General features: G+C 43.1%; 1 protein-coding gene across 1 annotated transcript in view; it reads left to right on the top strand.

Moving 5' to 3' along the window:
- Window positions 1–12835, top strand: part of tmem132e (transmembrane protein 132E) — a 254119-nt gene extending 241284 nt beyond the window's left edge. Inside the window, exons 8-9 of the mRNA XM_038290758.1 lie at window positions 1408–1602; window positions 10316–12835. Of these exons, the coding sequence (XP_038146686.1) occupies window positions 1408–1602; window positions 10316–11386 (1266 nt within the window). The 3' untranslated portion in view covers window positions 11387–12835. The remainder of the gene's footprint in view (window positions 1–1407; window positions 1603–10315) is intronic.
- Window positions 12836–13333: the final 498 nt, after the last annotated feature.

Below are 13333 nucleotides of genomic sequence, written 5' to 3'. Positions count from 1 at the left end.
ATGAGTGCAATGCAATACCTCGGCTCCAGACGTCCCGCCCCCTCCACAGACGCTCCGCTGCTCCTCTCCCAGATTGTAGCTGACTGCAGACAGGAGGCCGGCTTGGTTTGTTTTTATGACAGAAATTGCGGAAAACAACTCGTGAAGTTTGACCCGCTAGAAGAGCGAGGTGCGTGAGAACGCTGGGACCCTTTTTCCACCTGGATCTCCGCTCTTTTTGCCCCATTGTCCCTCCGTCGTTGGACTAAACTCGCCCCCACTTCCTCGCCGCCTCGACCGTATCTAGACCCACAGCGTGTAGCACAGACCACGCTTCAATACTGAGCATAATTTAAAAATGTCTGCATCAAGCTCACTGCAACACACTGCTGTAAGAGTATAACCAGGAAGCGAGGTAGGAGGGCAAAATAGGTTTAGCGCCACCGCAGCACGGGAGGGAGAATTATGTCGATACATCAGATCGTCGGCTTTTGGATCGATGCATCGATACAAAACCATTATTATGTACACCCCTAATTATATTCTGCCTAAGGACCTATACAGCTTTAGACCAGGCCTAACCCAGAGGCTGTGAAAATAAAACATAGATCCTGCGATGGGACTCCCATTCCTCAGGTGTCAGATCTTAACTGCTTTGTTTTTACCAGCTGGAATATTTGCTGGTCATATAGGCTGTAAATCAGACGGGCTTTATGAGTTTAACGTGTGCTTTGAACGATGGCCGGTTGTTTCAAGGTTTCAGCCGGCTGTGATCGTGGAAGCTTGTCAGACACCAAACGCTCTGCTGCCGCTGCAGCTTTCACACGCTTTCTGACTCCGGAGTTATAAAACGCTACAGATGAAGCTGGAATTGATTTCCCCGTATGACTTTAAGAGTGCGGCCGCTCCTTGGCTGAATGGCTCTTCACTGTGATAGCTGTCCCTCATGACCTCTGCCTGCAATGGCAATGTGAAATGGTGGTGCTGTATAAGTGGCCGAAGGGGGCTTTGTGCAGACACCTATCAAAGGGCTGGGAATATCCATGACACTGAGATGTGTGTGTGTGTTTTTTTATTTTTTTTATCCAGCCGTCACTTTGAGACATGCGTTTACAGCTTCATGTTGTTATTTGCTGTCTGCTAGCTGCTGATGGTGATGGACTCCGTCTCAAGTGGGGCTTTTTTATCGTTTGCTTGTTTTCTTTTTTTTTTTTCCTGCTTTGATAGACTGAGAGGCATTGACACATGGATTCAAGACACACTGGAAATAACAGAAGCACACAGCGCTTTAATCTAAAATTGGCTTGTCATGGGCTTTATGAGTTTTACAAAGACAATAAAGCTGTTGTCTATTTTGGACTAAAGTGATGTCCCCCCCTGTTGTCGTGTGGAGACGCAATAAAAGCATTTCATCTTTTTTCTCCGCAGGTGGAGTCTCCACTGGCTGTGGACGCCGTGCTGGGGGAGGCGTCCTTCTCCGTGACGGATGACAAGGTTTCCATCACGGAGCTGCGAGTTCACGCCGTGTCGGGTCTGACCCTGTCCCTGCAGCCCAGCGTCGGAAACAGCCACACCATGGTGGCCAAGGCGTCCGGCATCCAGACCCTCACTGCTCTAAAACAGGTACATTATCCACCTGGGAGGAAACCGTCTTTCGGGGGAAAGACGAGAACAAATTAACCATAAAGCTCTGATCGATGAGAACAATAAAGTCTAAAAAAAAGAAATTGAAGTAAACTCATTCATACATGTTTGAAGTGAAAAGCAAAGATCCAGTACCTACCCATGTTGGGATTTTATCCCATTTCTTCAGTGATCTAAAATATTTTCGATTTCAGTCCAATTCCTGACTGTTGGAGAAACAAATCTAAGGTACACAAAACTTTAAAGGAGTTTTGGCCCCTTTCAGATCTGAGTTTAAATTGACCTAAACACCTATAGCTAAAACTCACACATGATCTGGACCATTATTAGCCCCGTGAGACCACCCTGATCTCGCGAGCTTTCAAGGTTTCACTTGCTAATAGTCTGGAGACTCTCCATTAAAGAAAATTTGGAGCCGTTCACCAAACGAACGTCCAATCAGCGTTGGCTTTGAGGCGGGTTGAGGTGTGACGCAACGAGAAGCGCGACAGTTCAGTCTAAAGAACATGGCGGCTTCAGCCGATGAAACTAGCGTTAGCGTGGCTATCGAGCAAGTTTTATCGGAATTACAGAGTATTTCTTCACTGAAAGAAGAGCAAAACACTGCTCTGGAGGCTTTTCTCAGAGGAAAAGATGTTTTTGCTCTTCTCCCCACTGGTTTCGGCAAGAGTTTGATCTATCAATTGGCTCCTCTTCGTCGTCGCTCTGTTAGTGCGTCATATGCTTCGTTGATCTGATTGGTTTATTTGGCCCGTCTATCACCAACATAGGCCAATCAGCTAACCAGTATTTTCGCCCCTTCCCAAAATTACTTCAACGGAAGTTGATGGATATGCGGAGCAAATCCATCTGGAGGAATCAGGTTAGACCATTACCACATTTAAATGAATTGTTCCTTGACATGAGGCGCACCTTTTAGTAAAACAATGTCCATAACATCTCTCTATGAGTTTTTAATTGATCCTGCTAACAACTCAACAGCGTTCCTGTCATGAACCGAGGACAGATGGACCCAGTATTCAGGAGAGACAGTCAGTAGGAAAGTTCAAAAGGTTTATTAAAATAAAAACAAAACAAAAGCGGAGCTGTGGCTCGAGGACACTGCAGGCAGGGGGGGCGGGGCACCGCCCAATCTCAGACACTCTAGGGAGGAAACACAGGTAAGTGACCACGATCAACCAATAGAAGATTAACTGTGTTGGTCACTTAACTGGTTTAACAGTCCAGACCACAGGTGTCCCAGTGCTGCAGTCCCAGAGGTGATGGTGGAAGCTGATCCTGGTCAGGGATCCAGAACAGACAGGAACAGACAGAGGTGGCAGGATCCAGACTTCCATGCAACCACAGGCTTCCAGGAGGGTTCAGAGTCTGACTGGGACCAGAAGCATGACCAGGTGGTCACGCACAGGAGCAGACAGGTTCAGGTGCAGACAGGCAGGCTCAGTGGAAGAGGGTAGCCGAGACAGGACGTGGAACCGGAACTTGAAGCAGACTTTAAACTGGTCTCCACCCAGGAGCCAGGCTTACTTAGATAAAAACTGAACCCCCCCCCCCATAATGAGCCAAAAACCCAGAGGACTCCGCAGGGGAGGAACAGTGAACGATCAGGAGACGAGACAAACACTAAAACCCTCTTTCCACTGGCTGCCAGGATCCAGGACATGAACCAAATAAAAACTGAACAGAAAGACAAGCAATGATCTGGCACTGAATGCTCAGGCTGAACTGAATATAAACCAGAGGAAACAGGTGAGAGGAATTAATTATAATGAGGCAGGGAGGGAAGAGGGCAGGTGAAATGAATTACTAATTAAGGGAGAGCAAACAGGCCAGATCATGACAGTTCCGTTTTCTTTTGTTTTTGTCTCCAGTAAAATCTCTCCAGACTTTTTGAGTCTGATGCTGAAAATAGTCACTGCTGCCCCCCTCTGGTTTAATTCAGTTCAATTCAGTTTATTTCTATAGCTCAAATTCACAACACATGTCATCTCAAGGCATTTCCTGGTTGGAGCTGCTTGCTCAGAGATTCTGTGTGGCTGCTCCTTACTCCCACATCTACTGTTTCTCATGGGAACCATTAATAAACAAACAAACCAAACACTCCAAAATAATCACTTCCATGTGAATCATTGACACAAATCGAATGGCTAATTATTATTTTAGACTAGACAAACAAGGGACTCATGTTTGTCTAATTTGAATTCATTTTTAATTTTTTCTTTTATGTGTAATGTTTGCTTTTTCTCCCCCAATATCTTTTTTTTCAGTTTATTTCTATAGCGCCAATTCACATCATGTCATCTCAAGAAACTTTCCAGTTCAACCAGATCATCCAGTCAGATTGGTTCAAAGTTTTCTATCTAAGAAAAACCAGTTGATTGCATCGACTCATTGACTCTTCAGCAATCCCTCACACTAAGCATGCTTGTAGCGACAGTGGAGAGGAAAAACTCCCTTTTAACAGGAAGAAACCTCCAGCAGAACCAGGCTCAGTGTGAGCGGCCATCTGCTGAGGCTGACTTGGGTTCAAGGAGACAGAAGCAGACATAGAAAAAGAAGCATAGATACAAAGGCGGCTCCGTCCAGGAAACACACAGCCAGGCAGACGAGCTCCGAGCCAGCTCCCATGTCAGAGGATGAAGAGAGCACATCCAGTTAGTCACAGTCAGAGAAACAGGACTACACTGGAAAACAGGCCAAGCTCCAACATCTAGAAACAAAGGTGTTGATGGCAGCAGCACAGCTGATATTTCTCTCCAGGATGGAGTCACAGCCAAACAGGAACAGACCAGGTGAAGCTACTATGAGAAAAAGCAGAGAGAGCAGAACGTTAGAGATTGAACTAACAGATTCTGCAGAGTGGGAGAATAGAGATAGAATGAAGCAGAATGATGAAAAAGGGGTCCCTATGTCCTCCAGCAGTCTAAGCCTATAGCAGCATAACTATAGAGATAGCTCAGGATAACCTGAGCCACTCTAACTAGAAGCTTTATCAAAAAGGAAAATGTTAACCCTTAAAAGTAGACAGGGTAGAAAAACCTGTATCCAATTCATAATCTGGATACATGCATAGAGAGGTGATTCTGTGGAATGGATTCATTGGGATCCCAACCTCACCCAAAAACAGTGCGCTTCAATGTGTTCACCGTAATAATGTCTGTTCCTCCCTTTTACTGTGAACTCCCTCCCCCCACACCCACCAAAACATTGCTAAAAAAATCTAACAACAAGCTCAAGTAAGAGAGAGACACACTGGAGTTAAATCCCAATTTTTCTTGCTTTCTGCTTCTTGGCCACCTTGAAATTTAATTATTGTAATGTATTGTCCTAAGTGCTCTCCAAGGCCAGGCCATAAAAGGCAGCCAATTCCTCTGCCGGCATATCCCTTGCCGGGCTGCTGGCTGGAGCTATTTCAAGCCATTTGCGTCCGTTTCAGTGGAAAACGTTCTAAATGTCTTTTATTACTGTAGAAATGAATGAAACACATACACCCTGATGGGAAAGATTTTCAAACGAAGCCCTCTTGGCATCATTCTTCATCATTTTCAAACTCAAATCCTTTGGTTTATTGAAGACGGGCATCGAAGATTTATTGTACTTCATCCCTGCTCTGTTCTGCTCAACTCTGTTGAATACCAGAATCAAAGTAGTGGATTCACAGTCTAAGATAATGTTGATAGTCACACAGTGTCCACCATTTTGGATCAGTCCATTTGCTGCACATGTTCAGAAAGGTCCAAACAGACAGCAGCAAACCATTTGAAAACAAACCATGCAAAGAGCAGTGTTGCCAACTTAGCGCTTTAGTCGCTATATTTAGCCACTTTTCAGACCCCTCTAGCACTTTGATTTCTAAAAAGCTCCTAGCGCCAAATCTAGAGACTTTTTTCTGCTAATGGAGACTTTGGAGACAACATCTAAAAGCAACGAACTCTGCTCTCCAGAGCAAGTAGATTTGTGACCCCGCCTCCTGCCCTCCTCTGTATGTCTATTCTATTAACATTTCTCTATCTATATAATGGGTCTGTTTATGTGTTGTCTTCTCAATTCAGAGGTCCCCCCTGCCTTTCTTTGCTTAGGGCCCCAAATTTCCTAAATCCGGCCCTGTGCCCATGCATGCTTTGTACTAAAAATTAGTTATGTAATAATAAGAAGAAGCTTATGGAGATACACACATTAGATGGATTAATGGAGGCAAATAGTGTGCAAAGAGCTGTGTCATCGCTGTCCTGCTGAAATGACAGCTATTTACCTTCTTAGGGCTGTGCCACCATTTCTTCCTCTCTGAACCTGCATACATCTGTTCAACACAGCTGAAAACCCTTAAAACAACCTCCTCCATCTATTTTCATCCATACCGATAGCCTGTAGCTGATGTTTTAAAAAAAAAAGCTCTAACAGAGAAAACTGTCAAATGCTGCCTGATTACAGGGACACTGGTGGGCCTCAGTTTGTGGCAGATTAATGCCGTCAGGTAACCGCCAGGCTGAGTTCAAGCCAGTTTTTTTTATCCATTCTCTCCCCAATGGGAGTATAGATGGTAAACGGTGACAGAAGAGATAAAATGGGAATATCTGGATGAAAACACAGGCGGACTCATGATTTGATGTGTGTACTGATGCTGCTTCTTTATTGGCATCCCTTTGTCTACCAGCACACCTGCATCCGAGCCGGAAGCTGGTCTACCCTTGTGGATATCGGAGACTGGAAGTCCCTGTGCATGTTATGGCTTGTACTGAACATTGGGTTCTACATTGGTTTGCCAAATTCCTCAAAACTAGGGAATAAGGGATGTCCAGACTGTCCAAGATGCTTCGTCTATAAAGCCTGCTTATATCCAGGCCAGTACAGTGGAACAACAAGGATTTGTAACACTAAGGATTCTTCTGAGTTATATAAACACTATAATGCTTCACTGCTTTTTAAGTTACCAGCTGTTTGAAAAACATTTGAGTTTAATTCATTTTTCAATCTGTTTTTTTTCCAATACACCCAGGCCACTTTGCTCTGTGGTCCTGAATCCGATACGAATCTGATCTTTTCGTTCAGGTCGGATGATGCGACCTGGTTGTTCAGACTCAGGTCGCATCATCCGACCTGAACGCCGTTAATAACCGACAGGGGTCACTCTGCTGGTTCTTGCTACGCAGAAGTGGCAAGAAAAACAAAAACAATGTTGGACGATAATGCAGAGAGTAATATTTATGTTTTTTTTTTGTTTTGTTTTTACAAACTATTTGCTTTTTAACAGGAATTGCAGAGCCATACATTTACAATGTGATACATATAAAACAAACCATACAATTCCCTTGAGTCATAAAAAACCAAACAAAAAACACAACAAAACGACCTCCAATCACTCCCAGGCAATAAGAAAAAGTCATAAGAAAAAGGACACCCACAGGAGAGAGAAAAAATAAAATAAAATTAAAATTAAAATATATAAAAAATTATTTAAAGAAAAATAAAAAAATGTTTTCGAGACAAACAGTACAGTTTGTGCCCAGGAAAGTATACACGAAGGACTAGACTGGGACAGAATGGAAATTAACCTGACCAACCAATCGCAGTAATGGTTGCCAGATTTCTGGCAGGGATCCAGTTGGAAAAAGGGTCCCAGCGTTCTCTCGCACCTCGCTCTTCTAGCTGGTCCATCTTCACCAGTCGTTTGGGCTTTGTTGGGCTACTGTACAAAACCTGGAATAATTTGCCAAGCTGAAATAGATTTTCTGTTTCTCCGTCATCTCCCTTTATGTATTTTGAGCTGAGCAGGTTTAAACAGAAATACGTAAGCTAAAGAGATTATGTTTTAATTGGAGTATCCTGTATGAGCAGCGCCTTTATTGTGGGTGGTGTTGCTGCTTTGTATAAAGTACAATTTAATGAAGCAAGCAAGATCCAATCTGGTTAAAATTGTGTTCTGTTTAATTCTTCTTTCTGCTGAATTAAACAGAATTAAACTTGCACACAATATTTGTTTTACAGTGATCTTAGAGCAATCTACAAACCTGTGACTGTAGCTCTCTTAAAAGAGGGAAAGAAAGAATTGACTGGGAGAAATGCCAGTGGACGACTTTGTGCTTGTTAATCTAGAAGAAATAGATCTAAATTCAGTTCACACAGATTAAGACAAAAAATAAATTCTCATACATAACAACTCAAACAATTCATTTTTATCATTTCTATTCATTTCAGTTTATTTCTATAGGGCCAATTGACAACACACGTCATCTCAGGTCGCTTTCCATTTCACCAGATCATCCAGTGAGATTGATTCAAAGTTTTCTATCTAAGGAAAACCAGCTGATTGCATCGACTCATTGACTCTTCAGCAATCCCTCACACTAAGCATGCTTGTAGCGACAGTGGAGAGGAAAAACTCCCTTTGAACAGGAAGAAACCTCCAGCAGAACCAGGCTCAGTGTGAGCGGCCATCTGCTGAGGCCCACTGGGGTTCAAGGAGACAGAAGCAGACATAGAAAAAGAAGCATAGATACAAAAGGCAACTGTCAACCAGCTCCACAGGCGGCCCCGTCCAGGAAACACACAGCCAGGCAGACGAGCTCCGAGCAAGCTCCCATGTCAGAGGATGAAGAGAGCACATCCAGTTAGTCACAGTCAGAGAAACAGGACTACACTGGAAAACAGGCCAAGCTCCAACATCTAGAAACAAAGGTGTTGATGGCAGCAGCACAGCTGATATTTCTCTCCAGGATGGAGTCACAGCCAAACAGGAACAGACCAGATGAAGCTACTATGAGAAAAAGCAGTGAGAGCAGAACGTTAGAGATTGAACTAACAGATTCTGCAGAGTGGGAGAATAGAGATAGAATGAAGCAGAATGATGAAAAAGGGGTCCCTATGTCCTCCAGCAGTCTAAGCCTATAGCAGCAGAACTATAGAGATAGCTCAGGATAACCTGAGCCACTCTAACTAGAAGCTTTATCAAAAAGGAAAGTTTTAAGCCTAGCCTTAAAAGTAGACAGGGTGTCTGCCTCACGGACTAAAACTGGTAGTTGGTTCCACAGGAGAGGAGCCTGATAACTAAAAGATCTGCCTCCCATTCTACTTTTAGAATAATGGCTCATTGAAAGTTATTACTGTGCAAACACGTGTTCTTGTCACCTATATTGTGTTTACACAAGCTTTTATTATGCCCATAGAATAGAAAGGTAAACGATTTACTGTCCCACAGTGTTCAGATGTGTTAGCAAACAGGCAATGATCAAAAACATTAAATTAAATCTTACCATGTTAAGCTTGTATGTCCTCTTTTGCTGATAACAGCATACTATCAAATTAGAGAAGTTCTTATTATTGCCCTGCCAATTTCAAAGTCCACAGGGAATTTATTTTCAACAAGCCAATGCACAAATGCACAACACAGGCATTAGATCAATTAGCATCAGCCATAATTAAAAGCTTGTTTATTTAGAGCTGGGACAAGTTATTATACACTTCTAAAATGGGATTTTCAAATTGGGTTCTCAATTAAAAAAGGCAAGAGACTTTAAAGCTCTCAAAGACTTTCCTTTGAGATTTTTTTTGTATAACTTGAACTTAATTTAGGATTTTTTAATATGATTTTTTGCTTTTTGAACCTTTATTAAAACTGCTTCAGACATCTTTATTACAAAAGTGAAAGGATTTCTAGGGTTGTTATTTAAGTGATGAATAAATGAAGAACAGAAACTTTTCTTCTGTATCAAATTCTGCAAACAATATCAGATTTGTTTTAAAGGAATAGTACACCCAAAACATGATTAGCCCTCATTTTCTACTTACCCCCATGCTGAGCAACATTCTGGAGTACTTTTTTGATATCTCAAATGCATCTGGAGATCTGGGAGGCTTCTTGCTGTCTGCTGACATTCAAATAATGGAGGTCTATGGCGCCCGAGGCAGAAGGGTCCATAAAAGTCCACATAAAACGTGTCAATATTCCTCCATACTGCTCGTCCAATGTATTCCAAGTGTCCTGAGTGGGTAGCGTCAATAATTTACTCGAAACGAAGTCATTTAGAATGTTTTTAGAGCATAAACAGTAGTTTATAGGATTTCCTAAAAGCGCGCGCCTGCGCGTTCACGAGTCTACGGAAACCGCGGCAGACCAAACCACATGAAAGTGCGCATTCAGCGTCTGCTCTGCCGATAATGCAAGCGTAGAAGAAGAAATGTGCTGTTTACCTGTGCAAAGACAGAAACAACGAAAGAAAAATGTCTGAGGACTTCAGTGTTGAGGAAGAGCATGAGTTCTTTGCCGAGCTGAATGCGCACTTTCATCTGGTCGTGAACGCGCTTTCAGGAAATCCTATACACTACTGTTTATGCTCTAAAAACATTCTAAATGACTTCGTTTCGAGTAAATTCTGGACGCTACCCACTCAGGACACTTGGAATACATTGGACGAGCAGTATGGAGGAATATTGACACGTTTTTTGTGGACTTTTATGGACCTTTCTGCCTCGGACGCCATAGACCTCCATTATTTGAAAGTCAGCAGACAGCAAGAAGCCTCCCTGATCTCCAGATGCATTTGAGATATCAAAAAAGTACTCCAGAGTGTTGTTCAGCATGGGGGTGAGTAGAAAATGAAGGCTAATCATGTTTTGGGTGTACTATTCCTTTAAAATCACAGGTATTTTTGTTGAAACGAGACATCTAATCTGTCCCTCTTCTCCTCCACTACAGGAAGCCAGCTTGTCTGTCTGGATGCTTTTCAGCGACAACACAGCCGCCCCTCTGACGTACTTTGATCCAAAAGACTACAACCTCAATGCCTCTACGCTGGACGACAAAGTGGTGTCGGTGTCCCAAGAGCCGCAGCAACGTTGGCCTGTGGTGGTCGCAGAAGGGGAGGGATCGGGAGAAATTGTGCGTGTAGAGATGACCATCTGCGAGGCCTGCCAGAAGACCAAACGCAAAAGCGTTATTGCATCTGCTGCAGTTCATGTCAAAGTCCGCTTTGGCCCAGAGGAAGATTCGGAGGAGGAAACCACCACGGAGGGCGAGATTGAGCTGGCCTCTGTCACCAGGAGGACAGTCATTGATCCTAACGTCAGTGGAAGAATTTATGACACCTCTAACGAGCAGCCTGCCAGTGTTCCCGTGGATTACACTAATTTTCCCACCATTAGTAACCAAGAGCAGCCAACTGAGAGTGATGAAGAGGAAGAGGATGACTTTGTGCAATCGCCACGAAACATGACAGACCTTGAGATTGGCATGTATGCTCTGCTAGGTGTGTTCTGCTTAGCTATATTAGTGTTTCTTATCAACTGCATTGTGTTTGTGCTTAAGTACCGCCACAAGCGCATCCCGCCTGAGGGCCAGGCCAACATGGACCATTCCCACCACTGGGTGTTCCTGGGAAATGGCCAGCCGCTCAGGGCCCAGTGCGACCTGTCGCCACAGCAGGTGGAGAGTCCCAGCAATCCTTTGGAGGGGGTACAGACTTGCTGCCATGGGGACCACCACAGTAGTGGCAGTTCCCAAACCAGCGTTCATAGCCAAGTCCATGGAAGGGGTGACGGCAGCTCCGGTGGTTCGACCAAGGATAACGGCGAGGAGGCCAGCTCACCCACCTCCAAACGCAAGAGGGTCAAGTTTACCACCTTTACAACCCTTCCAACAGAGGAGCTGCCCTACAACTCCATCCCGATCGCAGACGAAGAGGACATTCAGTGGGTGTGCCAGGATATGGGCTTTAAAGACCCAGAAGAACTCCACGATTATATGCGCAGAATAAAAGAAATAGCCTAAGAAAGGAGGTGCGTTGTGAAAGCACTGCTCTCCACTTTCTAAAGAGACAGTTCCTTTCTTTTTTTCTCTTTTTTCAAGCAAGAGTGAAAGATAATTTTTCGCAAACTTTGAGGCCAATATGTTGTTCTGGTTAGGGTTTGTTCCATGTAGTTTGCACAGTGCTGTAATCTCATATACCCTCACACAGAAGAGAATGCAAGAAGCCAAAGACTCAACCAGAGGATCTCAATCACAAGAGATGTCTGTGAATCTTGGCTATGGAAACAGGTTTCACTCGGAAGCTGAGCCATGGAGATATAAAAGAGCTGCTCTGGCTCCAGTTTTTCAGGATATGACTTTTGCAAATCCCTGATATGGACAGGAGTATATTTAGTGTTGGTGGTTGTGCTTCAGTGGCTCAGCGGGACCCTGCAGTACTGTACCTTCTCCAAACAATGAGGCCTTTGATGAACAAATAACTTGTCAAAGACTCTAATTAAAAACCAGTTTTAAAAATTATTTAGTTTTTTGCCAAAGTAGAAAAATTATTATTTTAATGGCAAAAACCGTTACTGTTGTCTGTGTAGCACATTCATGATTTTTACTCATCTTCATTACTTACATTTTCTACATTTCGTAGGTAGACAAAAGCAGTGCCCATCTACAATTCCTGACAATTTCAATGCCTTATAAAAATGGTCACGCTTCACATATATCAGTGGAGACACCTTGTTTTCTCACTGTTAAGTTACAGCTTGGTAAAGCATTGAAACACTAAAGCTGTTCTCCGGCCTGAGGAGTCGAGCTTTGCATGAAAAGGTAACCTAAGCCACAATCAGCAATCCTTTTCCCAAATTTGTAAATGTTTATAATGTAATTAAACGATTATTCATACACATTAATAAACTAAATATGTTACTGTGCTATACACGCATGTCATGCCAGGCCTACATACATACAGACATTCCTCTTTGTATATAATTCTGTCAAACTAGAGTTGCCTAAAATGTTGCAATTTACTTTTTCAAGGTGGAAAAACAAGAATCTGTTTAAACTCTTGGAAACTTTATAGTCTTGTGGTGGGTTGAAAGTTGCCCCAAAATGTATTGCTGTGCCAGATGTAGATTTTTTAAACTCTGGAATCTCATTTGACTGTTTAATATACGGATTTGCTATGCATCCATTCTAACAGATCAATATTTAGAAAATGCAATTCCATTCTCCGAGCTTTGCAAGACTAGAGCTTCTGAGAAGGAAGGGAATTTAGAATACGCAAACTGAGCTGTGTTTGAATTGTCCAACTGTTCACTTTTAAGTAATCCTTTCCTAAGGGCCCTATCATGCTACGTTCACACCGGACGCTAGCCTGACGTAGTCCGACTCAATTCTAGTCAGAATATGAGTCTGATGCTGCTCCATAGAGCTGTGATTATGGGGCGTGTTTCGAACGAACCAGGAAAAAAAATGCCTCTGCACTCAATTGGATAGACCTACAACCAATAAGAGCAACGGAGTGCGTGACGTATGTTAAGCGACGCATAGTTGTTGTCAACAAAAATCAAAGCGTGCAGTTGCACGCCTAGAATAAGAAGATGAGCCTTGATCGCGTTTCTCTGTTCCTCTTTTAAAATTAATTACCTGTCGATATCTTCTAGAACAGACCTAATAGCAGAATCTACTCACCTCAACTCTCCAGCGGCAGCCATTGTTGTTGTCACCCAAGCGCGCTTTGGTCACGTGGTTGATTACGTTACTGTTGATCATCTGTCCATCATACGGAGGGGGGTTACGCAAGCCAAGATTATGGTTGTCCTATTTCTATGGTTATTTAATAGTTTGGTTTTTAATGTTTTGTAGACTGAAACTTGGGATATATTTTCAGCTATAATTCAGTTTTATTCAATTGATAAAAACAACAAAAATAAAAATTTTCGAGGGGGTAGCAGCCTTAGTAGGGAGGCCCAGACG

Source organism: Cyprinodon tularosa, unplaced genomic scaffold (assembly GCF_016077235.1).
Source record: "Cyprinodon tularosa strain WSP-4 unplaced genomic scaffold, ASM1607723v1 ctg288, whole genome shotgun sequence".
Taxonomy (NCBI): Eukaryota; Metazoa; Chordata; class Actinopteri; order Cyprinodontiformes; family Cyprinodontidae; genus Cyprinodon; species Cyprinodon tularosa.
The sequence above is the reverse complement of the archived record's forward strand: the minus strand, read 5'-3'. Positions and strand labels throughout refer to the sequence as shown.